This window comes from Corythoichthys intestinalis, chromosome 9 (assembly GCF_030265065.1).
Source record: "Corythoichthys intestinalis isolate RoL2023-P3 chromosome 9, ASM3026506v1, whole genome shotgun sequence".
NCBI classification, from domain to species: domain Eukaryota; kingdom Metazoa; phylum Chordata; class Actinopteri; order Syngnathiformes; family Syngnathidae; genus Corythoichthys; species Corythoichthys intestinalis.
This window is the reverse complement of record NC_080403.1, coordinates 49,100,799-49,127,805: the sequence shown is the minus strand read 5'-3', so window position 1 is coordinate 49,127,805 and position 27,007 is coordinate 49,100,799. Positions and strand designations below refer to the sequence as shown.

At 38.3% G+C, this 27,007-nt stretch overlaps 1 protein-coding gene across 1 annotated transcript in view; it reads left to right on the top strand.

The window, feature by feature from the left end:
* Window positions 1–14,304: 14,304 nt before the first annotated feature.
* LOC130922073 (immunoglobulin-like and fibronectin type III domain-containing protein 1) overlaps window positions 14,305–27,007 on the top strand; it is a 30,797-nt gene continuing 18,094 nt past the window's right edge. Inside the window, exons 1-9 of the mRNA XM_057846584.1 lie at window positions 14,305–14,487; window positions 14,889–14,909; window positions 18,034–18,156; window positions 18,229–18,368; window positions 21,724–21,823; window positions 21,902–21,980; window positions 22,047–22,239; window positions 22,322–22,435; window positions 22,663–22,831. Of these exons, the coding sequence (XP_057702567.1) occupies window positions 14,442–14,487; window positions 14,889–14,909; window positions 18,034–18,156; window positions 18,229–18,368; window positions 21,724–21,823; window positions 21,902–21,980; window positions 22,047–22,239; window positions 22,322–22,435; window positions 22,663–22,831 (985 nt within the window). The 5' untranslated portion in view covers window positions 14,305–14,441. The remainder of the gene's footprint in view (window positions 14,488–14,888; window positions 14,910–18,033; window positions 18,157–18,228; window positions 18,369–21,723; window positions 21,824–21,901; window positions 21,981–22,046; window positions 22,240–22,321; window positions 22,436–22,662; window positions 22,832–27,007) is intronic.

Genomic DNA, 27,007 nt, shown 5'->3' with positions numbered 1-27,007 from the left:
AGCATTTAAGCTAGCGGACTTTTGCTATGCAAGTTAGCCAATTGTTCTCTTCTTGTACTTAGATCCTCATTTATTTATTTATGTATTATATATTTATTCATCATATATTTTCAGGCTAAGCTCAGGTATTTTAATTTATTTTTAAATGAAAGTGCAATTTGCATAGTTTGAAGAAGCGGAAATTTGATTTTGTATTAACATTTAATGCTCTTTTGAAAGTGCAAGCCTTTGTTTTACAGCTCCTAAAATTTATTCTGCAACCCATTACATGTTCCTAATCCGATTACTCAATTATTTGGACTAACTAGTTGATAGATTAATCAACTACTAAAATAATCAATAGCTAGCTGCAGCCCAAATCCAGATTGATATATTGTTACATCCCTAAAAATCTGAGACTTAAACGACGTATTCATACAAAGTGCCATGTAAAAATCTCATCAAACCAGGTAAATTTTCAAATTCTTTGTGGTGAAACCTTGAGGATTACTTCTTCACTCCAGTAAAAATCAAGCGAAATGTTGAATTTGTTGGGTGAATTACTTTTTAAAAAGTCTCAATAATTAGTATTCAGAAGATGGTATGTAAAGATCACCTCCGAACAACAGCAAACTTCAATTTCAATTCATTCGCTATTCATTGGGTGGTATCTAAACCCTAACTTAAAATCAAGTCAAACGTTGCCGGTAATGTACGTCGATTTTATATGACACTGATTCTGTGGGTGACAAAAGCAACCAAGTTCAACTGCATCTCCTTAAGAAGTTCACACTTCTGGGCGGGAGCAGAGTGCAGTCATCAACACCCGCTGTGAGGCCTTCCCTACCTCCCGCTTATGCCAGAGGTGGCGATTTAGGTCAAAAACAAAAAAGCGATCGCCTTTCTTGGCAATGACCGCATGAGACAAGGTGGGCACTTAAGTGCGGAGTCACTTGCAGGGCATTCCTCCAAAGGACTTAATAGCTAGTGGAAGAAGGAGGCAAGACTCAGACTTAGGAAGGAATAAGGAAGGCCACAGCAGGTTGGAGGTAAGATCAAAATTAGTCACCCGGAGGTTTTTAACAACACAACTAATCATTTGGCTGATTTCCTCAATGGACGAAAGTTTTTCTTTTTTAATTGTTTTAGTTCTGATGTTTGGCTAATCCCTATTCTGTGCTAATACTATGTTAGTAGTATCAAATTACATACAGTACATAAGGCTTATCATTTTTTTAATAGGGATGAGAATTTCGACTAATATCCCTGCCGAATAGTCTTAGATTTTATTTGCGACTAGTCGACTAGACTAAGCAAGAAAACTCGCAATTTAATTGAAAAGTTTAAAATGCAAAGGTTTTGTGTATTTACGAGCTGTTTTAGCATAAACATTCAGGACAAGTTCTTTGTTTAAATTCTATTGATGTATAAAAACTGAGCAAATAAAGGTAAACAATTTAAATAAAAATACATTCCTGATACTTTCGCCAAAACTTCCCAAAATTTTATATCCCTGCCCCCTCCTATGTGTGTGTGTCTGTGTGTGGGTCGGAGGAGCATTTCTCTCCCTGGCTGCTAAGCCTGTGTAAAACAGAGCTAGGCTGGTGTGACCTGGATAATGATAACAACTGCAGATAGTCCAGCTAGAATTTGTGATGCCAGTTCCGAAATAACCACCAGTGTTGTCACGGATTACTTAAAAAAGTAATTTAATTACAGATTACTGATTACACTTCAAAAAAGTAATCTAGTTACTTCACTGATTACTTTATTATCAAAGTAACTAAGTTACTTTAAAAGTAACTTATCAGTTACTTTTTACCAATTTTTCTCCTTTTGCTGCCTCAACATAAAAATAGAAACATTTCATCACGTGTAATTGAGTTTTTCACATAAGGCTTAATCTTTGAGTTAGCGGGGGTTTAAATAGTCGATGGAGTTGATTTCAACCACCATTGACTCGCCCTAGCTTAGTCATCCTGGAGCCTTAAAACTAACAAATAACTGACAAACTGCACCAAATTTGTTTAAATAAAGTCCAACGACTAATTAAATCCCCGCTAACTCCAAGATGAAGCCCAATGTAAAAAATTCTGAACTTCCCCTTTGAAATAAAGACCTAGCCATTAAAATGGTGTCTATAAAAGTTGTAAAGCAATAAAACAACAAAAATTTATGAAATGAAAAAAAATCCTACAACGTAGTTTTCACAATGGGTTAAAATAAATTTTCGAACAGATCATGTGACTAGCACCTTGAGACTATCCTTTGCTTTGCTTAGCCAAAACTATACCAGAGGAGGCAAGATGGATATTTAGAATTTCTTTAAACCTAAGCTTTCAAACGCTACCAACAACAACTTGAAGAGCTGATTGAACTCGAACAGTATCAAGACGTGTGTGTGTGTGTGTGTGTGTGTGTGTGTGTGTATACATATATATAAATATATATATATATATTATATATATATATATATACATATATACATACAGTATATATATACTGTACAGTATTGGCCAAAAGTGTGGAGACACCTCAAAGGTGGATACTTTGAAGAATGTAGAAAACAAAACCTGTTTTCAGTTATTTCACTTTTTTTGCCATTCCACATGTTCATTCATAGTTTTGATGTCTTCAGTGAGAATTTACAACAGCAGTGAAAATATATAAACCGCAAAAAATATGAAGTGTGTCTAAACTTTTGACTTTCGTTTCAGTCTTCAACATGCTTCTCCCCCAGTCCCACAAATGTAAAACTCCGCCTACGATTACAAACTCTAACTATAAAATGTACATAATTACATATATTATAAAGGCTAGTTGCTGGCTGTCTCGTCACCTGTCGTCTTGTTTTGAGTTTTTTTCGCGACGCGTTGTGCTGTAATTCCAAGTGCTTCCTTGTTGAATTGGATGTCGAGTATATAGCGGTCGACAGTCCATCTGAGCCAGCGCAGAGTTTGCAATGCACGGAGATATTTTTGTCATCTTTACTGGACGGATATGTGAAGTAATGGCTGTATCTCCAGTGAGCAAATGCAGCCGTTTGTTGTATCTCTCCGGCTCCTTTACTGTTAGCATCCTGATAGGTAGCCAGGCTATGTGGCAGACGGCGCGCATACAGCATGGTACTGCATGTGACCAGTTTTTTTCCGATGAGAAAACGTGAGATGTGATGTCACTCCCAAACTCAAATGCGGTATTTTCTATTCAAATGCTCTTCGTACATGACTACAGTATTCTTCATTCTACATAGAGTATGAGGCAAAAACAAAATAGTAACGCACAGTTACTGAGGAAACTAACTTTAATCAGATTACTGGCTTGGAAAAACTAACGCGTTAGATTGCTCGTTACTGAAAGTAATCAGATTACAGTAACGCGTTACTGACAACATTGATAACCACACAATACTTGCTCTTCACAACAATTGCTCTACAGCAGGGGTGCCCAATCCCTGTCCTTGAAAGCCCCTATCCAGCTTGTTTTCCGTGTCTCCCTCCTTCAACACATCTGAATCAAATGATCAGCTCATCAGCAAGCTCTGCAGCAGCCTGATAACGATCCTGATTAGTAGATTCAGGTGTGTTAGAGGAGGGGACATGGAAAACAAGCTGGATAGGGGCTCTCGAGGACCGGGAATGGGCACCCCTGCTCTACAGTATATATGTGTAAGCCTGTCACAATATGCAATAAATTCAATTATCGCACAGTAAATAAAAATGAGGGCGCTAATTTTGCGGGCTGTGATTTATCGCGACGTGCGTGCGTGCATATATTTGTGCGTGTGTGTGATGCTTGCACTCGGCACGCATAGGCATGTGCCGGTATGAGATTTTCACGGTACGATAACCGTGAGCAAAAATACCGCGGTTTCACGGTATCACGGTATTGCAATTATAGCTCCAAAATTTTGAGATGTATGGGTTTAAAAAAAAAAAAAAAAAAGAAAATCCATTGAACAGGATTTTTTTCAAAACATATTTGCAAATTGGAACATGAATATAATGTGAAAATAAATAAATTAACAAAAAATAACAAATATTATATAAAATTAAAATAAATAGAACCTAGACTATACCCACAGCCACAGCTCAAGTTGCTCAATTTTAGAGTAAGAACAAAATAATTGCTATAAAAAGTAAAAACACTTCTAAATAAAATTAAAAATATATACTGTATGACTTTTTTTTGAGGGGGGAAGCTCAAGTGAAGTTTCACCATTTTCAGCCACTCTGTCAACTCTAGTCTACATGATGCCATGCCTTTGTGTTAAAAAAAAAAAAAAAAAAAAAAAAAAAAAAAAAAAATCATAAGTTAATAAGTTAGTTAAAAATGTATAAGTTAGTTTTATAAATTTGTTAAAATGTAAATATTGTTGAGGAAAGGTTTCATCTAAAAAAAAAAAAAAAAACAGTGAGGAGTGAGACCTCCTCTCTCAATTAGCGATCTCTGATGCATTCAAGCTTTTCTCTCACTCAGCGGCTGTGAGACATGAAAGAAGCTGCTTTCCCAGTTTAGCCTATGCTAACATTCGTCTTTGTAAGTTTTAGTTAGTTTGTATATTGAATTTGAAAGGAAAATGTGTGTTTTGTTTTTGGCGAACTTTTTAATGGAGCTACTGCTATCCTGTTGAACCTAATCACACGTGGAAAAATACAATTGTACAGCGTTTTAAATGTATTCATTTGTATATTTCACCACGATTTGAGAGCTCAATAAATTGAAGAAAAGTACGCCTTGTATTTGGAGGATTTGTTTTTGGGTTTGCTGGCTGTTTAGTGACACTCACGGCAACAAACGGGAAGGGGTGAGCGGTGCTGCACCAAGCCACTTCGGCTGCATTTTGGCACATGAAAAATAGCGAATACCGTACTAAGGTATAACGGAAAATTTTAGTGGTTTTGAAACCGCGACGTTTTCACACCACGGTAAACCGTAAAACCGGTAACCGGCACATGTCTAGGCACGCATGCTTGTTGATTGCATATGAGACTCCAGTTCCTTTCACAGATGTTTGTTGGCCATCAACACACTTCCGGTAAACATTTCAAAATAAAAGCACGTCATGTTCAACATGTAAATAAAGATTTATGGAGTTAATCACATACTTCAGATTCTACACTAAGAATAGCTTTAAAATGACTCCCATTATGAACAATTTGAGTGGTTAGCTTAGCTAGCTTTCAAAAGACTCGTTATGCATTGTTTTTTTTTATATATATTATTATTATTATTATTATTATTATACTTTGTGTTTAATTTATAGGAACACTCTGTAACTTTTCAGTTTTGGTTGATTTTAGCGACGCCGGTGGACAAAAGCGTTAGTGTTTTTCCTTAAGGAAGACTGCATTTCCCATAAAAACCAGCGCACACCTGCACAGTGTCGTAAAATCATGAATCAATCAAAAATCAATCTCTCAGTTGCCTAGAGATGGATTAAACAACATTTCTGTTTCTAGCATCTGTGTGAAGGAGATGAATAGTAAGAAGGTAATGAATCCAGTTTTGGCTAAACAATAGCATTTGACGGTTAGCAAACGTGTGGCTTAGTGTGGCTAACGCCCCCACCCCACCTGAACTCGTCAGCGCTGACAAGTTTGGTTGGGTGGGGTGTCACGCCAGTGAGTGAAAGCCGGTCAATGTTTATTCTGTATACCCTGGTAGCCTCCCTTTTTTTTTCTACTCCACAAAACATTTTGTTTCTTTTGTTGCTGTGCCATTTTTGCAGAATTCGCGCGAAAGCGTTCACATCGACTTCAGTCTTTATAATGAATGGGTAAAGGGGGAGGTGATGTATGCCGTCAAGCAGTCAGCACATATGTATTTTTTTCTTTTTTTTGTGTGGCAGGGTTCGTGCCACCCTCCTGAAAGTTCATTACTCTCAGTGAAAGCGATACGGACCTTCTCAAGATATAACTACTTGTCAGTCGACATATCATTACAAATGTTATGAAAATATTTTATAAAGGTAGAAAAGTTATCTAGTGTTGCTTTATGAATAATTTATTGCATTTCAATGGGTGATTTATTAGGGTGTATTGTCACAATATTAGTGGTTGAATTGGTTAAAAAATTGACAATAATATCGCATAATGGCAATAATTTATGAGAAAATATATCGTCTACTAAAATTTGTTATCGCAACACGCCTACATATGTGTTTATGTGGTTTATACAAATACAAATAAACAGAAAAACAAGAAGTCGCACTGTAGCCTACTTATTTCATCTGTGCTAAGCTAATCAGGCTAATTACGCAGATACAGAAAGTTAAAAATATAACTGCAGGCACTCGTATGTGTACATATGAACAACTTAAATGTTTTAATCAATCCACATATTATTGTACTTACTTGCAAATGCACGCACAGACATTTAGATGATAAGCTTGAACATTCTGTATCAGTAAACGTAGGTCTTAGCTTTTGGTGGCCAAAAATATGCCTAATCAGAACAAATAACGAAAGGTAACTCGCCACCAGGGGGATCTAAAACCACACAACATGCAAACAACCTGCATTTTTAACATTTTTAACCAAGATGCCTGATGCTGCGTTTAATCAACTAGTATACAAATAGGTAAACGACTAGTCGCGCACATCCCTGATTTCTAGTGCACCCAAAAGGCAATACCATATAGGATGTCCCAAAATGGTCATTCCTTTGTAATGCCAGTACCTGCGTAAGTACTACGAATGATAAATAAAAAAATTAATCTTTAATTAATATCTAACAGTATATTCAAATGGTCATCGCTGATAGCATACTTGGTTTTCCACAACTTGTTAAAGTTTGAGACCACCTGAGCAAATTTTTGTGGCTGAGTTAGCCATTTGAATTGCGAACAATCGAGTAAAACTGAATTAGTCTGAAATTTCTGTCCGAATTAGATTAGGCTGGATTCCATACAGTGACCTGAAACAAATGGCTGCTACACAAATCTCCGACTTAACTCATTCACTCCCAGCCATTTTCACCGGAGCAAGGCCCTTCGCTCCCGGCTGTTTTACTGGATTTTGACTGATTTTGCAAGGCCCACAGAAATTTATGTTCTATTGCCATATGAACATGGAACCCACCAAAAGAAAGATTAGACTCTTTTCTTTTTGCAGGAAAAAATTAAGTTCATATCTTTTTCCATTCTTTAGAAATCAGCATTAGAAAATAGCTTAGTCTGAGCAATTTTCAAATAGCAAAGTACCAATTTATTTACAAATAACTAACTGAGATGACGCCGGGTTAACTTTTCCCTCATCGCCGCTTGTCTCATAAAGATGGATTTTAATTTTAGTCTCTGCGGGGTCTGCTCGGTGAGCAGCACGGACTCAACGACATTGGCCGCTGCACTGGTGGTCCCGGTCGTTCTGCTTGGTCATCCAGCGCCTGGCATCCCGGGCGTCCTCTCGGTTGTTCTGCTCAGTCGTCCGCCGCCTGGCATCCTTCCGCCAGCGCCCAGCCGTATGGCCCGGCCGTTCGTTGCTGTTGAATCGGGTAGCGGGTCTTACCAAATGCGCTACTGCCCTCCAGTAGCCAGTTTTATTGCTTTAAAATGGATTTTAAGCTTTGTGCTTTGGAGCTCAGTTGAATCAGAACCCAGAGATGTCTCTTATGAATAAAAATACGTAAAAGACGTATGAATACATCTTTGGGACACTGAAACAATTAAAAATAGAACGTATTCATACATTTTTGAGAGCAAATGAGTTAAGAGTACAATACAACACTATCAGAGTATTTCTGATTTGGCTAGCTGTATCAAACATGCATATTACACGCAAAATGGCGAAAACATTTTTCAGTAGCAAACCAAATTAGTAAAATGGCCTCTCCCAGCTGTTGCACAGCGATTCCCTAGATTACGACATGTTTTTGAACTTGACCTTAGCCGCGTCTTCGTTTAGCCATTTTACGACACTCTTTCAGTGTCTACGCTTTGGGGGCGTTAACGGCAACATGCATCTCTGGGTCACATAAAAGTCATACAAGCATGAAGGCACTTTGTTTTGTGATGTGTCAAGCTGAGTACACGGAAAAATGTTATAGATGAATCTGCGGAGTGCATCTTTAAATACCAGGTCCTGACGCTGCTTTGAGGCTAAAAAAGGAAGGTGTACTTAGTAAATCACATGGGATAAACAGTGCTATTGACTGTAGTCACTAGTTACGCTGTGTCTATAACGCACCTTACACATAAAAATGTAGCCAATTCTATGCTGTAAAAAATAAGTTACAGTGAAATACGGCATATTTCTCCCAGGTGAATTAACTTGCAAAAACGGTGCTGTTCTCCAAGTGTCTGGTCATGTCGACAGTTATTTACAAGGCCAGTAGGAAGGTGCCGCAGTGAAAAGCACTCCCTTTTACTGGGCATGTGACTATCGGTTTTCTCGCCCGGCGACAGACTGCAGTCCCTCATGACTATCACGTAGTCCATGTGGTGAGTCTGTGGGACAGTTATAGTAGGTCATATGAAAAGATTTTACCTGCAACAGTATCTTTGGGAGAACTGTAGTGATATTTACAAGCGTGCCAAGGAAATTATGTCAGATAGATATTTTGCAATGATGGAACGACATATGCCATTAGGCTAAAAATAGAACTCCAAAAGGGTGCTAGCGTGGAGTAGCGTGGAGTTTAAAGATAGTTCAAGCTGTGAGTCAGCGCGTCAGTGTGCCCATTAACCTTGAACTACTGTATAAGAACGTAGAATGTGATATAAAATAAAAATAAAAAAATATATAACATAAAATGACAAAAATGTATGAGAAAAGTCCATAACAATGATTTGTTGTTTTTTTTTTATCATGTAAATCAATGCTAATGCTAAACATTTTGAATATATAGCACTGAAATTCTTGACTTTGATAATAATCTTACTGAATTCGGCATTCGACCCTGCCACTCGAACTTTCGGTGCTTTCAAGGTGACTGGTATTTCGGAGCTCAACTTTATGAACAGAGTGTAAGGTTCATGTAAACAAAGTGGGATATATAGGTCACTTGAAAATACATGTAACAAGAGACCGGTTTATGAGTACTATATAGGGATGGGAATGTATTTATGCCAACAAAAATAGCAGTTGTTTTTCCAGATATTTTCATTCAAATGACATTTCAGCAAATAAACTTGCGGCCCGACAAGAATTGTGAATCCATGACAAAGTTATATGTCCCATCAGTTTATTTTAGGGCTGTCAAACAATTAAAAATTTTAATCGAGTTAATCAAGGCTTAAAAATTAATTAATCGTAATTAATTGCAATTAATCGCAATTCAGACCATCTATAAAATATGCCATTTTTTTCTGTAAATTATTGTTGGAATGGAAAGATAAGACACAAGACGGATATATACATTCAACATACTGTACAAAAGAACTGCATTTGTTTATTATAACAATAAATCAACAAGATGGCATTAAGATTATTAACATTCTGTTAAGGCGATCCATGGACAGAAAGACTTGTAGTTCTTAAAAGATAAATGTTAGTACAAGTTATAGAAATTTTATATTAAAACCCCTCAATGTTTTCGTTTTAATAAAATTTGTAAAATTTTCAAACAAAAGATAAACTAGTAGCTCGCCATTGTTCAGCACCACCAATTCTAATGGTGCTGAAAACCATAAAATCAGTCGCACCCAAGCGCCAGCAGAGAGCGACAAAACTCCAAAAACACAAGTAACAATTGCACATGACTCGGTACTATCATTTTAATCTGTTTGAGCGGGGCATGTGCATTAATTGTGTCAAATATTTTAGCGTGATTAATTTAAAAAAAAAAAATTACCGCCCGTTAACGTGATAATTTTGACAGTCCTAGTTTATTTTCAATAGCTGACATTAGTCCTTCTAAATCAAGCGACCACTGGGGTAATTAAATATTATAATATAGAACTGCCAATGGAGCTGACAGATGATTAAAAAAAAAAAATAGGTGCGTGGCCAAGTTCACTTGAGTATCAAAGCAATGAAAACAAAACAGAAAGCTGTGTCGTGATATTTTAATCAGTTTGAAATCAATACGCGACTGTATAAATCATATTGTATGATGAAGACATAAAAGTTTTATTTTGATGATGAATTTATTTTGGGGGGAGTGTCATAAACCTAAGCATCCAGGAAGCAGCTGCATGGAACAAAGCCATGTGAGTGTGATGGTTAGTTTAAACGCTGTAGGGGAAGTTATTAAACTCAGAGGCTGCCATTGACGGCAATAGACATCCAATTCATTTGAACTGCAAGTTCTGGTAGTGATCATTCATGACTAATGTTTTTTATGAATATTTTCTCAACTAAAGCAGATTCCTCAACAGAAGACACCATTACATCCATAAACGAACCAACGTGGCAATGTTTTTATTACCGATAGCTATTAACCTAAAGTTCACAAAAGGTTAACTTTTGTAGGAAACATTCCATTTTGGTGTAAATCTACATATACGCTGTTTAGTATGTCGGACCAAAGCTGTCAAAATTTAGACGAAAAATTGAATCAATTGTAAATAAACCAATCTATTGTGATAAAACAACAAAATTGCAATAACTGCAATAACCATCAAAGTGAAGTCTAACTGTAACTGTAGTCTTGAAACAAATCTGAATAAGGAAAAACATTGCAATAAAATAATGCAAACTGGTAAAACTAGTAGCTGAGATCTGCCATGACAGAACATCACTTCAATTATATCTGGCGCCATCTGGCGTCGTGAATGGGGAGAGTAGCTGAGATCTGTCATACCAGAACATCGCTTCAGTTGCCACGTTCACATGGAGCCAAATATTCCAATTACGATCGGAATATTTGTTCAAACCGAATAAATGTGTTCCATATAAACACCTCATTCGGAATGAACAGGCCCAAACCGAATGGAATTTCATTCCGATTCACAGGGGTGGAATATTCCTTTTCCCAAACCGATTAGAAGTAAAATTATATCATGTAAACAGGGAAGCGGAATGGTGTCTGGTTGCGTTCTTTCTGCACATGCTCCGTACTGACGTGGTGATGTCACTTGGTGACGTAAGTAACGTCACTTGCAACATGGCTTCCAAGCACACGCACAGCGCACCCACACAACTTTTTAAATGAACGGCGTATCATTCTGAAGTTTTGTTTCCACTCGAAATGTTAAAACAGCAGCTGATCTGACGATCGATCTCCATGTTTTGCAACGTGACGCTTTGTTTTGATTAATCTGCGCATGTCAGACGGCAGTTGTCAAACGTCCTTTCGGAATAAAGGCAGACACATGTAAATGTAAACAGCTGATGTGAAATTTCCATTCGGAATGATTTGAATCGGTATGAATAAAAGTCAGCATGTAAACGTGGCTAATGATATCTGGCGTCATCTAGCGTCATGAATGGGTATAATGTCTAGACCGCGAATATAAGACGACCCTCTCTTTTTCAATCTTATTTCAATGCAAAAAACACCGTCTTATATTCAGGCCAATACCGTAAGTGCAACAAAATGAGCACGCCAAAAATGCGAGTATAACAAAGTACAACTAAGGGAGCACGCCAACAAACGTGAGTATGACAAAGTACAGCTAAGAGAGCATGCTAAAAGATGCGAATATAACAGAGTACAAAAATCCTAACTACAAAGTCCAAAAGAGCACAAAAGTAAAAATGATCAAACCAGGACACGACGGTAGAAACGTCGGAAGGTACGAAGTAAGATGAGGTACACACAGTGGTAAGCAAGGCAAGTAGCAAGCAACAGTCTGACACTTGCAGATGGTGATAGGAGTCCTTAAATATTAAGCATTCCTAATGCGCCACAAGTATGGCGCATGGCCCCACCCACCCGGCTCAATCAGGTGCTGAATGGAAAAAAAAGGAACTGAGAACACACACGACAGATTTATTCATGTATATATTTCCATATTCATTTTTAATCTTTGACTTTCTTATGTTGCGTATTATAGTCATTTATATTTTACTTTTAATCAGCCATTTATTTATTTTGGAAATTTTGCAGCTTTGGTCCTCCAATGTTTAGCATTATACTGCACTTCTAATCACGTTGTTCCAAAATTACTTTCTGTACAGTATATTTAATTATAATTTTTAAATATTAACACATACTTAGTGTGATATTTGATGGAAAGTGAAACATAATGTAGTAGGTTTCGTCTCAAAACCGAGCAGTTCTTGAACGTTCCAACCTACTCCTTCCTTCCAACTAAATCTCGCCCGATAATGTCCGCGTGCTGTTAACAAGGCTGAGTGTCCTTCAACACCCGAAAAATGTTATTAATTTTATAAATAAGAATAATAAATAAATAAATAAGAACGCAATGTAACTCCCTCAAGTACTTCAGGCACAAGTGGTTTTCTCAACTGATGAATTATTTGAATCTCACTTGTTAAAGATCCCCCACTGTGAAAACTAAAGAAACACATCGACAGAATTAAAATTAAAGTAAATGAAATACAGTGGTGCAAAGTATTTAGTCAACCACCAATTGTGCAAGTTCTCCTACTTGAAAAGATTAGAGAGACCTGTAATTGTCAACATGGGTAAACCTCAATCATGAGAGACAGAATGTGGGGAAAAAAACAGAAAAAAAAAAAAAAAAAACAGTTTGAGTTTCAAGGAATTTATTTCCAAATTACAGTGGAAAATAAGTATTTGGTCACCTACAAACAAGCAAGATTTCTGGCTGTCAAAGAGGTCTAACTTCTTCTAACGAGGTCTAACGAGGCTCCACTCGTTACCTGTGTTAATGGCACCTGTTTGAACTCATTATCGGTATAAATGACACCTGTCCACAATCTCAGTCAGTCACACTCCAAACTCCACTAAGGCCAAGACCAAAGAGCTGTCGAAGGACACCAGAGACAAAATTGTAGACCTGCAACAGGCTGGGAAGACTGAATCTGCAATAAGTAAAACGCTTGGTGTAAAGAAATCAACAGTGGGAGCAATTATTAGAAAATGGAAGACATACAAGACCACTGATAATCTCTCTCGATCTGGGGCTCCATGCAAGATCTCACCCCGTGGCGTCAAAATGATAACAAGAACGGTGAGCAAAAATCCCACAACCCCACGGGGGGACCTAGTGAATGACCTGTGGGCTGGGACCACACTAAGAAGGGTACTATCAGTAACACAATGCGCTGCCAGGGACTCAAATCCTGCAGTACCAGACGTGTCCCCCTGCTGAAGAAAGTAGATGTCCAGGCCCGTCTGCGGTTCACTACAGAGCATTTGGATGATCCAGAAGACGACTGGGAGAATGTGTTATGGTCAGATGAATCCAAAATAAAACATTTTGGTAGTACTACAGGTTCTCGTGTTTGGAGGAGAAAGAATACTGAATTGCATCCGAAGAACACCATACCCACTGTGAAGCATGGGGGTAGAAACATCATACTTTGGGGCTGTTTTTCTGCAAAGGGACCAGGATGACTTATCTGTGTAAAGGAAAGAATGAATGGGGCCATCGATCGAGAGATTTTGAGTGAAAATCTCCTTCAGGCATTGAAGATGAGACGTGGTTGGGTCTTTCAGCATGACAATGATCCCAAACACACAGCCAGGGCAACAAAGGAGTGGCTTTGTAAGAAGAATTTCAAGGCCCTGGAGTGGCCTAGCCAGTCTCCAGATCTCAACCCCATAGAAAATCTGTGGAGGGAGTTGAAAGTCCGTATTGCCCAACAACAGGCCCAAAACATCACTGCTCTAGAGGAGATCTGCATGGAGGAATGGGCCAAAATACGAGCAACAGCGTGTGAAAAGCTTGTAAAGAGTTACAGAAAACGTTTGGCCTCCGTTATTGCCAACAAAGGGTACATAACAAAGTATTGAGATGAACTTTTGATATTGACTAAATACTTATTTCCACCATGATTTGCAAATATATATATATTTTTAAATCAAACAATGTGATTTTCTGTTTTTTTGTTTTTTTTCCACATTCTGTTTCTCATGGTTGAGGTTTACCCATGTTGACAATTACAGGCCTCTCTAATATTTTCAAGTGGGAGAAATTGCATAATTAGTGGTTGACTAAATACTTATTTGCCCCACTGTATACTGTAAATACAATTGGCAATCACATAAACATACAAAAATAAACTAACCTCGTTGGCTAAGTACCGTTTGAGGACATTTGCTAAGGTTTTCTTCCTTTACTTCCCATTGTTAGCCTTCTTTGCTTGTGCTAACAGCTTGAGCCCCTTTTCCTTCTCTGCTGAGATTGCTTCTTCTCTCCTAATGATGCTCTATGTATACACAAGTGCTAATGTGCCCCCTATTGACACAAATTTAAATTGCACAAAACAACAAATGAACAATGAACACGGTCACAATGTGGCAGTTACAAGCGATATTGGACAATTTCTCCAGACACACCTGACGACCTCTCGCGGCACCGGTTGAAAAACACTGCTTTAATGTTTTATTTTGTGTTTTTTTAACCCAAGAATCGTACAAGGTGCGAGATGTTCAGAAGATCGAAAGTCACAGAGGGGACGGGCACTGGCCAAGGTAAGTGCAGAAAACCATAACGTTCTCTTCTCAACACCTAAGTACATATTCTTAACTTTAACAAATAAATTTATCAAAATATTGCATTAGCAACACTGTGGGAGCTTTAATGAAACTGGGCAACTTGATACAGAAAAACTCTTGGTTACACAATTACAGGACAACCAGAGATGGTGAAGCAGGCAGACATATTGAATTTTTGTACCCTCGAGCAAAACACAATGTAATATTTCAAGATGATAAGAAAAAAATGAAACCATGACCTAAACTAAAGATTCAGTTAAATCCCGTGTTGGTGTACTGGTTATCTGTCAAGTTGTTTTGATAGCCATATCTTAGATGAATGAGTTAATCCAATGCGACCACCCTGATGTGCTGTGTATGCTCTTTTATTTTATCAGGACCTGCTGCAGAAAATGAAGGTACCCGCAGTGAAGCTTGTAATCCATCGTCCATTTTTTTTTTTTTTTTCATCACTTGTGTTCACAGAGGCATGACATACTGCTACGCAATAGACAAATAACACCTATTATACACTACGTACTGTATTTTCCGGACTATAAGTCGCAGTTTTTTTCCATAGTTTGGCTTATGAACAAGAGAAATTTATAAACTGTTAAAGTAGGTTGCTTGAACACTCTAAATGGTTGTTTGTCTCCATGTGTCCTGTGATTGGCTGGCAACAGATTGAAGATGTATCCCGCCTACTGCCCATTGTTAGCTGGGATAGGCTCCAGCACCCCCACAACCGTTGTGAGGATAGGCGGCTCGGAAAATGAATGAATGAATGAATAAATTAAATATAGAACTTTACATCAACTTAAATGTTATTTAACACTAGCCGGCCATGGAGTTAATATTTCCCACGACCAGCCGATATTAATCAAACCATTATAATAATGATTACAAAGGATTATCGATTTTCAACCTTGAGAGGTAGTTTTTTTTTCTTTAACCCATTCACTGCCAATCACAGTGATAAAAATCAAACTCATTCAAACAGGGATGGCTGGCATTGAGTGATATTGTTTCACTGCCATTGACGGCGCTAGACGTCAGTCCAATTCGACTCAGGAGCTCGCAGTGATTGCCATCCCTCCTAGTCAAATTGGATTGGACATCTAGCACCTTCAATGGCAGCCAATGAGTTAAGATGCATAAATACCGTAATTTTCGCACTATAAGGCGCACCTGTCTATAAGCCGCCACCCACGACACGAAAACGTCATTTGGTCATTGATAAGCCACACTGGACTATAAGCTGTATTGCCCTCACTGTATTATGGGATGTTTACACCAAAACATATTAACCGGTAACACTTCATTTGACAGTGGCATCATACGACTGTCACAAGACCAAATGAACCACCATGAAGCTTTGAACCAAATGACTTCAAAGCTTCATTGCTTCAAGAAGCTTCATTTGGCCATCACTGCTCCCTTGGGCGAGACAGTCAACCTCTGCTGCCACCTGCTGTCAACACTGTTGCTGTCCAACATGCCTCCTAGCATGCATTGCAGTGCTACAGATGTAAATAACAAATCAAAATTCAGGTTCTGTGCAAATTATTTATTCAGTTAACAATTTATTTGACAGTGAAACCTTAAGACTGTCATTAGGCAATCATAATTATGACATGACACTGTCATGAGCATTAATGAAAGCTTATAACAGATGTCATTTAGTGTCATCCACTAAATTATCTCACTTTTGAATGGATGTAAAAGATCCGAGCTAAACATAAATGGACTTAGTAACTTAATTTGCCGAATGACACTTTATGACATCTGTCGTAAGCATTCAGTAATGCCCATGATAGTGTCATGTCATAATTATGACGGTCTTATGACAGTCTTATGACGCCGCTGTCAAATAAAGTGGTACCAAATACCATAACAAGCAATTAATGAAACTGGAACAGTAACAGAATAAATAATTAAGCATGGAACTGAATTTTGAATTGTTATTTATATCTGTAGCGCTGCAATACATGCGAGGAGGGATGTGTTGCCTATTAACCCAAATAAATCAACAAATAAGCCGCACTGGACCATAAGCCGCAGGATTCAAAATGATCTGGACAGTCTTAAACTGCCCTTGGAGGTAGATATGAGACCTGAGTGGAGAAATGACGACACCCATCGCTATGGAGGAAAATAATTTAACTTGATCACTGGAAACTAACAGCGAAAGCTAATGTGGGGAATGCAAAGCTACTACACCGTTAAGCTAGGTGGTGGATGCTGGTCTATCAATGAGGGGAAGCTCAAAGTGTGTCCGCAGGGGAGTGCTTTGTGATGTAGAGGGCTCAGCGGCACCCGCTGCTCAATAGGGAAGGAAACAAGAATGCCAGAAGTCAAGTCTCCAAACACAAGCAGCTACAAAAGAAAAAAAACACACCAGAAATAGAAGCTCAATTTTTCGCAAGTTTTTTTTTTAACAAAAACCTGCCACTAGGATGATTATGAAAGTCTCCGTTTCCATTCAGAAAAATGGAATGAAAACAAAAATGCCACCCGTGTAATTTTTATACAAGATCACTCATTCTCTCATTTCGCTATCAAAAATGGATTCAGCTTCATTCAGATCTTCTAATCATGCATGCAAGCGTCCGGACCAGCCAAGCCCTGCCCACTACCCAAAGACGCACAGCTTCCAATGGGCAGGATAAACCCAGCCTTTAGCCAAGGACTCTTCTCATTTCACTGTAGTGGAACAATACACTCTCAACTCTGGAGACGATTCAGGGTCCACACTGTTTAAAGGACTGTGAAGCTGCCCGAATGAATGTAAAGCAAGCAGCATCGTAGGTTCATAACCAGTGAAAGGAAGCTAATCCAGAACAAAAGTTGAGCTCGTTGAAGCGCATATTTAGTCAATGACATGTACACACAACAGTATATATTTGATCACTTATTTTTGGACATTTTCCTTGCAGTCTTAGAGCAATTGCCACACGTGTACATGCTAGGAAAGTGGGGGGAATAATGCTGACTGCAGTGGCCGTTTTTGAGCTGTAATATTGTCGGTTGCTAATTCAAAGGAATCTCACGTTAGCATTAGCGGGACAGTGCAGTGCTGCTATCCGTGAAGGTGCTTCTATGGCAAGTAAAATAACTATTTGATTATTTGGAAGTAATACTAGTGACTGTGTATAGCTACTTGACGGCATACATTTTCCCCAAAAAACTCGACTTATAGTCCGGTATGACCTAATTGTTGATGTTTTTTGCCAGCATTTTTTGACTGGATCAATTTAAATTTCAGAGTTACATATTTGCAGATGTGATGGTTCTCAGGTATATGGCTAATAAAAACCATCTGAAAAGTGTTTTTAAAAAGGCCCTATCCCACAAAATGTACATAATAGGTTGAATTTAATTGGACTTTCTAATATTCATGCATTAGAACGGGTCACTGAATACTTTAAAAAGGTTGGTGATGTGATTAAAAGTGATAATGACCTTTTTTGTTGGCTATGACAGCTTTTCCTCTGTTACTATTTCTATGGACAAGGATATAATCTCTCTCCAATGGTTTCTCAGTGGGTATCCGAAAAAAATCCCGTGTTCCTGGAGTGATGATTACGCAGTTCATAGAGACACTGCCGGAGGGAAAAAGCCACCCGGACTTCACCCGCAAGCCAATCGCTTTGACGATTCAAGAAGGTAGACACTATTTGACAAATTCACAGAGCAAAAATAGTATTAAATACGATGTATCTGTGCTGTATTTTGCAGGGAAATTTGCGTTCTTTAAAGCTATAGTGACTGGAGATCCTAAACCCACGGTAGCTTGGAGCAGAAACAACGGAGATGTATCTGACACTTCCAAATATCAGAGCAAATATGATGCCAACTCCAATGAGCATACGTTTGAGGCAAGTGAATTAAAATGACTTACTAGTAACAATTAATACTTGAACGTTGAATATATAAACCAAGGTTATAATATTTTGGGAATGTAATTTAGAATTTTTTACCACCCCTCTAATTCAGTTCATTTTAGGTATTTAGAGCAGATTTGCTAGTGTACTAGTAGTTTTCTTTTTTTCTTGACATTGTTAGTTTTTAGTTTCTATTAGTTTTAGTATTTAGGTGCAATACTAAAAAATAATAACATGAATAACGTTCTTTGTTTAAATGTATTCAGTTCTTTATTAATTTTGTCACATTGATATGTACATTTTGCTACTGGGGATAAAACACGAAAGTGAAATATGAGTAAGGTAGTTTTGCGAACACACAATAGTTTCAGTTCTCGTTTTTATCTTTTTATTTGTATTTTTCCCTCTTTTAGGAGAAAGCAGCGAGCAGAAAAGAGTTTTGGGGGGACAGAAAGAAAGACAGAAATAGGAGAGAGGGACAGAAGAGAAGAACAAACAACAACAACAAATACATTTAACACCTACACTAACTATTAATATAGTAGCGTTATCATTAGCTAATTTTATTTCCGGTTGACAAATTGGGGGGCCTGATGACCTAAGAGAAAAAGGAGGGTAGGTGGGAGTCAGAAAGAGATGTGATTAGGTGGGGTGGAGCGTACACAAATCGGCAATGTGAGGTGTAGAACGCAGTATTGGAGAGACAGCGAGAACGGTATGGTAGCAAAATGGATTTTGGCATGTGACATTTTTTTGGCATGTGGCAAAATGGATTTTGGCATGTGGCATTTTTTTGATATATGGCATTTTTGGAGGCCATGCACAAGCTATGCACGTCCAAATTTTCCATTCATTCTAAATGACAGAAACACATGTGGCTGTGAATTTTTAAAAATGCACTTACCATTACAGCGCATTGACATTCAACCGGCACCCAAATCAGGCTATGCCATTGACAGCTATGCATGTCCAAATTTTCTATTCATTTTGATTGGCAGAAAAATGTGTGGCTGAGATTTTTGACCATACACTTACCTTTACAGCGAGTTGACATTCAACTGGCACCCAAGTCAGGCTATGCCATTGTTGGCTATGCATGTCCCAATTTTCCATTTATTTTAAATGGCAGAAAAACATGTGTGGCTGTGATTTTTGACCATACACTTAACATTACCTACCTACCTAACCGAATACCCCAAAAAATTGCCACATATAAAAAAAAAAATGCGACATACCAAAACCCATTTTGCCACATACACTCCCCAAAAAATGGCACAATACCAAAATAAATACCACATGCCAAAATCCATTTTGCCACATACCAAAAAAATCCTACATGCCAAAATCCATTTTGCCATGTACCTCAAAAAAATGCCACATGCCCGAAAAATGCCACATGCCAAACTCCATTTTGCCACATCCTGAAAAAAAATGCCACATGCAAAAAAATAAAAATAAATAAATAACACATGCCAAAATCCATTTTGCCACATGACACAAAACCACTTTCGTTCTCAGCCCAGCTGTATTGTGTGAATACCTTGTAAGTATGGATACGTTGACATCCTATTCTATGCTGCCTGATCGCTAATCGTGGGACATAGAGATTCTGTACTCGAGTGTATCTAATTGCACCCAGTCATGCGTGAATCCCATCAGACGTGTGATAATCCAGCAAATAAGTAAAACTGCTGTGTGGGTGCCGCCCCAGGGCCACGGCCCCTCCCCAGCCAATCAGCCAGTCCCTCCTACCGCAGCTCCAGCTCGTTTTTTCCTTTTAAATATACTATTTACTAAGGGTGTAACGGTACATGTATTTGTATTGAACCGTTTCGGTACATGGTGCTCGGTTCGGAACGGTGGCGTACCGAACGAGTTTCTGACGTAATGTAACCCTTACTTTTCAAGGCTGTGAGTCGATCTAGTTACAGTTTCATTGTATAGATTGTATTTACTCCGTCTTCTCTACTATATTGAGGACCAACACGGTAGGACAGTATAACCCAGAAACGTCAACGGCACGACAACGTGGCCGCCCCGAGAACGCAGTGAAACGCGGGCGTTAAAGTCAATCAGCCAATGCACACCAGTCGCAGTCGCGTCCCAGAAGCGGCTCAACACGACGCATGCGAAAAGAACGGCAGAGTTTATTATTTGACGCGAGACGCGACCCTCCTGCGTCAATACTACTACCGGTAGCTAGGATCGGGCAGACCGGAAGTCACTCGTGTAAAAATACGGTGGATCCGGTCGATTTTCAAACTTATATGCAATCGTAACCCACTTTTTGAGTCCATCAGATCTCTTGAGTAGTAGATCGGGGCACAGTTGACTTGTCTTTGTTGATTTACTGCTGTCTTCTCTGCTATAATATTAACTAACACGGCCCCGTGTTCAATACAAAACCCTCCGAGCACAACAAAAAAAGTAGGAACTAATATTCACATAGGAACTAAAGTTATACAACATAATATAAATGAATACTACGTCACATCTGTAAAATATAAACACATAATAAAATAAATAATAGCCCATTTAAATAAAATAAATTGAAATGAGCTAAAACACCTGTAATTAAATAATAAGAATAATACACAGATCTTGCTTAGACAATTAAATTTATTAATTTCTGTGTGGCGCTTTAACTTGAGAAAATCCACCAATAAAGCTTTTGAAAACCGTTCATAAGAAAAAAAATGATTCATTGAGGCATTTCATTTGTAAAATACATGTTAAAATCTTTGTCATTGGGATTGCTTTTCTCTTTAGCACAGGACTTCTTTTTTCTTCTTTCTTTCAGAAAGAAAGCTTACCAATATGCGGGGTCTGAAAGGCAAATTGTTGTTGGATTATCTTTAAATACCCGCTACTTTTTGAGCAGAATTCTAGCTTTGCATAGGCTAATGTTCCTATTGTTGAAAGCACAAAGATGTGTAATAAACAACTAGCACATTTATATTTCGCATTTTGTTTTCTTACTGTGCCAAAAATGAACCGAACCGTGACCTCAAAACCGAGGTACGTACTGAACCGAGATTTGTGTGTACCGTTACACCCCTAGTATTTACTTAAAATTGTTTTTTCAACTCTTGTTTTCATAAATCGTTCACGACAGTAACCTTGGTATGAACACAGAGAGGTCACAGTCATTATCCCGTTTTAAGATGGTTCACACTAACCCCCAAAACCTTCAGAAACTCACTGCGGTAGACCAAATAAAACAAAAGTCATGAAGGATGCCATACCATTGCAAGTCAGAGTAAAAGACTATGACAAATCAGTTTGGACTATTGTGTTACCGGAAAATATGCCCGGTCGCTCACCACTTAAAATGTTGTGATTCTTCCAGATGCCAAATGTCACACCAGCTCAAGCAGACACATACAAATGTTTTGCTACCAACGAATTCGGACAGGCCATGGTCACAGTTGTTCTGAATGTTATTGAAGGTAAGACCGTCCTAAAACACACACACACACGCCTGCACACACCACACACACAAACAATAGCACCTTACTGTTTTCTAGTTGGCTACAAGAAAAACAAACCCCAGCAAAATGCAACAGAACCCGTCAACGGTGGTTTTAAGAATGTCCTAAGAAAAAGGTTAGCCGTCTTGGTGTTTCTTTGAAAACGTCAACACAGCAAACTAATTGTGGTTCACCTCTTTAGTAAAGTACGTCCAAAATCAGAGCAAACGGAGAAAAAGGAGGGCGAGTTGGATCCGAAATTTTGGGAGATGCTACTTAGCGCCGACAAGAAAGACTACGAGAAAATCTGCGCTGAGTACGGAGTGACCGATTTCCGCTGGATGCTGAAGAAACTCAATGAAATGAAGAAGGAACGAGAAGAAGAACAAGCAGAGGTTACATTGATTTTGAACACATTTTAGTCTCTCCAATTTTTTTGTTTTTAATGTCATCATTTCTACTCTCGTATATTCGCAGTTTGTCAAGAACATATCCAACCTGAGGCATATCCGGGTGAATGCAGACGGTAGCGCATCCTTTGAGATTGACATGGACCTTATTGAACAGAGCAGCTCAATATACCTGTATAAGGTCAGGTGAAAATAAGGCTAGAGCATTATTTACAATCACACTAAAAGGTCATGGAGTAACTAGAATAATTGCAACTGCTTGCTCAAAGTTCAACCTGATTATTTTTTTCACATATATAATATTTTCTGGACGGTAGACCATATTTCAGACCTTGTTTAAGTCAATTTTTTGCACTCTAATTCAAATATTTAATGCTTCTGGCAGTGAATTGTGACTCTCTTTTACAGGATGGTGAAATGATACCATACACGAAAGAGTTGGGAGACACAATGAAGCACAGCCTGAGGAGAGTAGGGAGAAAGTATATTTTCAGTATGAGGGATCTGATGCCAGAAGACGGTGGATTCTACCAGTTGGACGTAGAAAATGTGAACATATTTTCCACGGATTTCAAAAGTAAGTGAACATGGCATTTAGTAAGCCTGAGAACGATAAACAGATACGACCGAATATCCGGTGTTACAGGTGAGAGATACAGCTGTATCGATAGTAAAGTTACCATTCGACAGTAATTAGCCATTAAATATTCAACGAACCGATAGTAGAGATAGAATTCAGCTATCGCGAGCACAAGAATCGGCTTCTAATGCCAAGTTCAATGCATTGCTTAATGGGATGATAATTTAGCTTTTACTTCACTTGTTGCGCTTGTGTCATTCACCACACAGCACACTTAGATTGAGCCCACACGCATGATATAATATGGACAAGCACAACTCACGGTCGTGGTTGCCTCTACTTCCCATGCATTTCGGCAGAACCGCTACTAGTCGCCGTCATTACCCGATCGTCACGGGCGTGTCACAACGCGAAATCTAACAAAACCACTGTAACGCACGCTCCGTAGCGTTTTCTTCACAGCCCAAAACAAAAACGAAACTAGTAGTGGCAACGAAGCAACATGCTAAAACAATGGACAGTTTGAGCACCGACGCCAGCGACGTGCAGCGATTGATTTTCAACGCACCCAGGAAAAACAAAAGTCGGACTTTGAAGTGAGGAAGGCAGCCAGATCTGTTCGCATGGGACAGAGCGGTACAGAGATCGTGAGTTTTTAACCCTGAAAAATAACCCACTACAATGGTGGAAAGGGCAGCACGACCCTCTGGAGATTTTTTTTTCCTTGAAACGCAGTCTACTTAACCATTAACATGTGGATTAGTTGATCTTCCTCAAGAAAAAATCTGCCCTTCAAAAAAGATATGGACAGTGATGAGGAATAAAAAAATGTGGAAGCACAGGCATAAGTGAAAGACTCTGCTGTGTATAAGGTTATTAACCTGTCTAAAATGCCATGGTTTTTATTCCCCCAATTATACCAGTGGTAAAGCATAATTTATTATTTATTTATGATAACATTGCAGGTTTAATTCTTTTTTTCTAGAGCTGCTGCATATAATTACTATTTTTTGTTTGTACGATGTTTACGTTGAAAGTTTGCACTTAAATTACTTACCTCTTGTGTTCGAAACACCAGGATATACAGTAATTGAATTACTGCACTTTATTGTTGTCTGTCACTGGAGTTTTATTTTATTATCAATCCCATCCAACAAAATGACGGTCATATATCATCTTTTTTTTTCCCCATAAAAAAATAAAACATAACATTGGTATGAAATTTTGTTAATTTAATCTTTAATCTTTTTTATATGTTTAAAATACTGTACAAACACACACAACAAATGTTTACTTTCGTATCGTTTTTCACTCTGTATCGAACCGTATCGTTCTTAAATTATATCGAATCGTATCGAATCGCTCGGCCTTAAAAATGTATCAATTTTTAATCGAATCGTAACCTGTGTATCTAGATACATATCAAATCGGCTTCATGCAAGACATTCCCAACCCTAGCATTTAGTCAAGATTAGGGGTTAAAGGCCGTTATACTGTATAGTTAATATAATAGAAGAACTAATATTAGCTGTTTGGGCGCTCATCTTTCTTATAAAGGTTGACCAATATGCTGGCCAGCTAATATATGGTGGGCCAATACAGGTAGTCCCTAGATGTGTGCAAAATTTCAAAGATTATTAGATTATTCGCGATTCGGCCGTGGAAGATTAAAAAATGATTCACAAAAATCCAAATTATTGAAAAATGCCCAAGTAAAGCGGATCTAAAACACAGTCAGCGCGGTCTTCGGGATGCAATGAAGAACGGACAGAGAGTAAACATCATGCTCAACTCATGCCGCAAGATAAAAAAAAACATAAAATAATACTGTACCTCACTGCAGCCGACAGCCGCGACAAACTACGCCCACATAATGCTACAGTAGATATCACATGTATATAGAACTAGATGCGAAATGACAGACTCGGTGGTGTATGCAGCACATGTATAGAAAACTAGATGCGAAATGACAGACTCGCTGGCGTGAGTATACAGCCGCCATCTTAAAGCAGTAGACTTCTCTGGAAAGATGTTGTAGCGAACCTTCCGAGAGAACCTAATTAACTTTTTATCTAAAATACTCCTGAATCGGCAAAATCTTGGCTTGAATCTATCTTTAAATGATGATACAGTTTTAAAACGTTCACATGTCGAAAGTAGACAGAAGCGAAATTATGGAATAACAGGAGCAATTCTAACAACTTTAACAGTTGATTCACAACATAAAATTGAATGTAGTTTGAAGCTGCTGATACAGAATGGGGACTTGAGTATTTTATTTACTGTTTTGAACTGTTAACTTGATACTGAAATAGTAGTTTATTTTAGCCTGTGAGGATTTTTGTATAATTTTTTGTATTTAACGTAGGAAACATGAAAAGGAGCTAATAGCTTGGGGGGGTGGGGGGGGGTGCATCAATAATCAATTTTTATAATTAAATCGTAGCCCCTGAATTGTAATCGTAATTGAATCTTTAGGTGCCCCAAGACTCCCACCTTTAGCAGCAAGCCTGCGCGGACATTTGTTGCTTGTGAAGCATCCATAGAGGCAACACCTTTTGTACTGTTTAGTGTGCGTCTTCAATTATGGTCGAATACTTAGGGCGAGTTTATGTGATTGTTTTTGATGATGTGTGGACGCTAACTGATTCATGCTAAACGTTTGTGTGGATTGTTATTGCTGTATCAGCAGCTAGTTAGTTGAATGCAAATTTGAATTGCTGTTATTGAAGATTAAACTGATTTAATTTCATCTTCATTTTAGTTTCATTCTGCAAGTGTTGATGTCATGAGCAGCTGAAAAAAGTAAGAGAACCACAGGGATGTCTGACATCGTCATTTCGGAGCTTGGCTTGCTGTCTATCTAGGACTTAGTTCCAACATCTTGACATATAACAGTGGTCCACAACCTTTTTTGCACCAAGGACCGGTGTGATATAGGCTTTTTGTTCCCACGGGCAATGTGTGGCAGAAAATTACAGTTTAAATATAAAACACGACATAGCGAAGATTTAGTGGAGGGAAAATTTAACTCCCCATACGCTGAATTTGAACATTTTTTAACCGAGCCGTTTCCTAAAACTTGACGGCAAATATCCCCTGATTGCAGGCATAATGAGTTCTTCTCCAATTGTGAAAGGTTTCTTGGATTTACCAATACAGTTCGCCACAAGGTGTGATGCTCTCAGTGCACTTTTGTTGCCTCATTTGCTAGCTTTTAGCCACATAAATTGTGGAATGGAATTGGTTGTAGGCTCCTCTCCAGTGGCCTTTTCCCTGTAAAAAAAAAAAGCTGTCCAAAGACGTTGCCACCCGCAGCACACAGCCAACAGCAGCTAACATTAGTGTTTACATTGACTGACGCTGGGATGCTATAGGTGTGCAAACACCCCAGTAATGGCGGCCAACCACTAGAGGACAACTACAAAAATTTGTACTCAGATTAGTCAATAGAGGAGAAGAAGAATGCAGTCGTTAACAAAATATTCATTATTTCTTTGCAGCCCAGTAGCAAACGCGCCACGGACCGCTCCCAGTCCCTGGCCCGGTGTTTGAGGATCACTGACGAATAATACATGTTTTTGGATAGTTATTTTGAGATTTGGTGGGTATTTAGGGGTACTTAAAAGGGTTAATTCCGACTTTCAAATTCGGGTTACGTCGCCAGCATAGGAACGGAACTCGTTCGTAACCCGGGGACTACCTGTATATGGACTTTTTTTTTTTTTTTTTAAAGCTTGCCTAATAGTTGATATACAGTATTAGAATCTAACTTATGACAGCTGTTTGGGTGCTTATCTTTCTTTTAATGGTCGACCAATATGTTGGCCGGCCGATACATAGGGCCGATAGATGGACTTTGTTCAAGATCGGCTGATATATCCCCCATACAATAACGATTACGTTCACTGTTTGGGTGATGATCTTTGTTAATTGTGATTTTGCACCACCTAGTGATCAGTGTTAAAAAGGAATTAGCAGAAGAAAAATTAACATTTATATAATGGGTGTTTCATAATCTTCATAATCAACCTGCTTTAAATAAAATACCGGCTGAATTCATTATCTAAACATTATTATCGGCCTTTGAAAATCCCATATCGGTCGACCTCTATTTTGGACGTCCGCAATCCGATCACGTATTTTCCAGAAGATTGTAACCAGGTAAAAAAA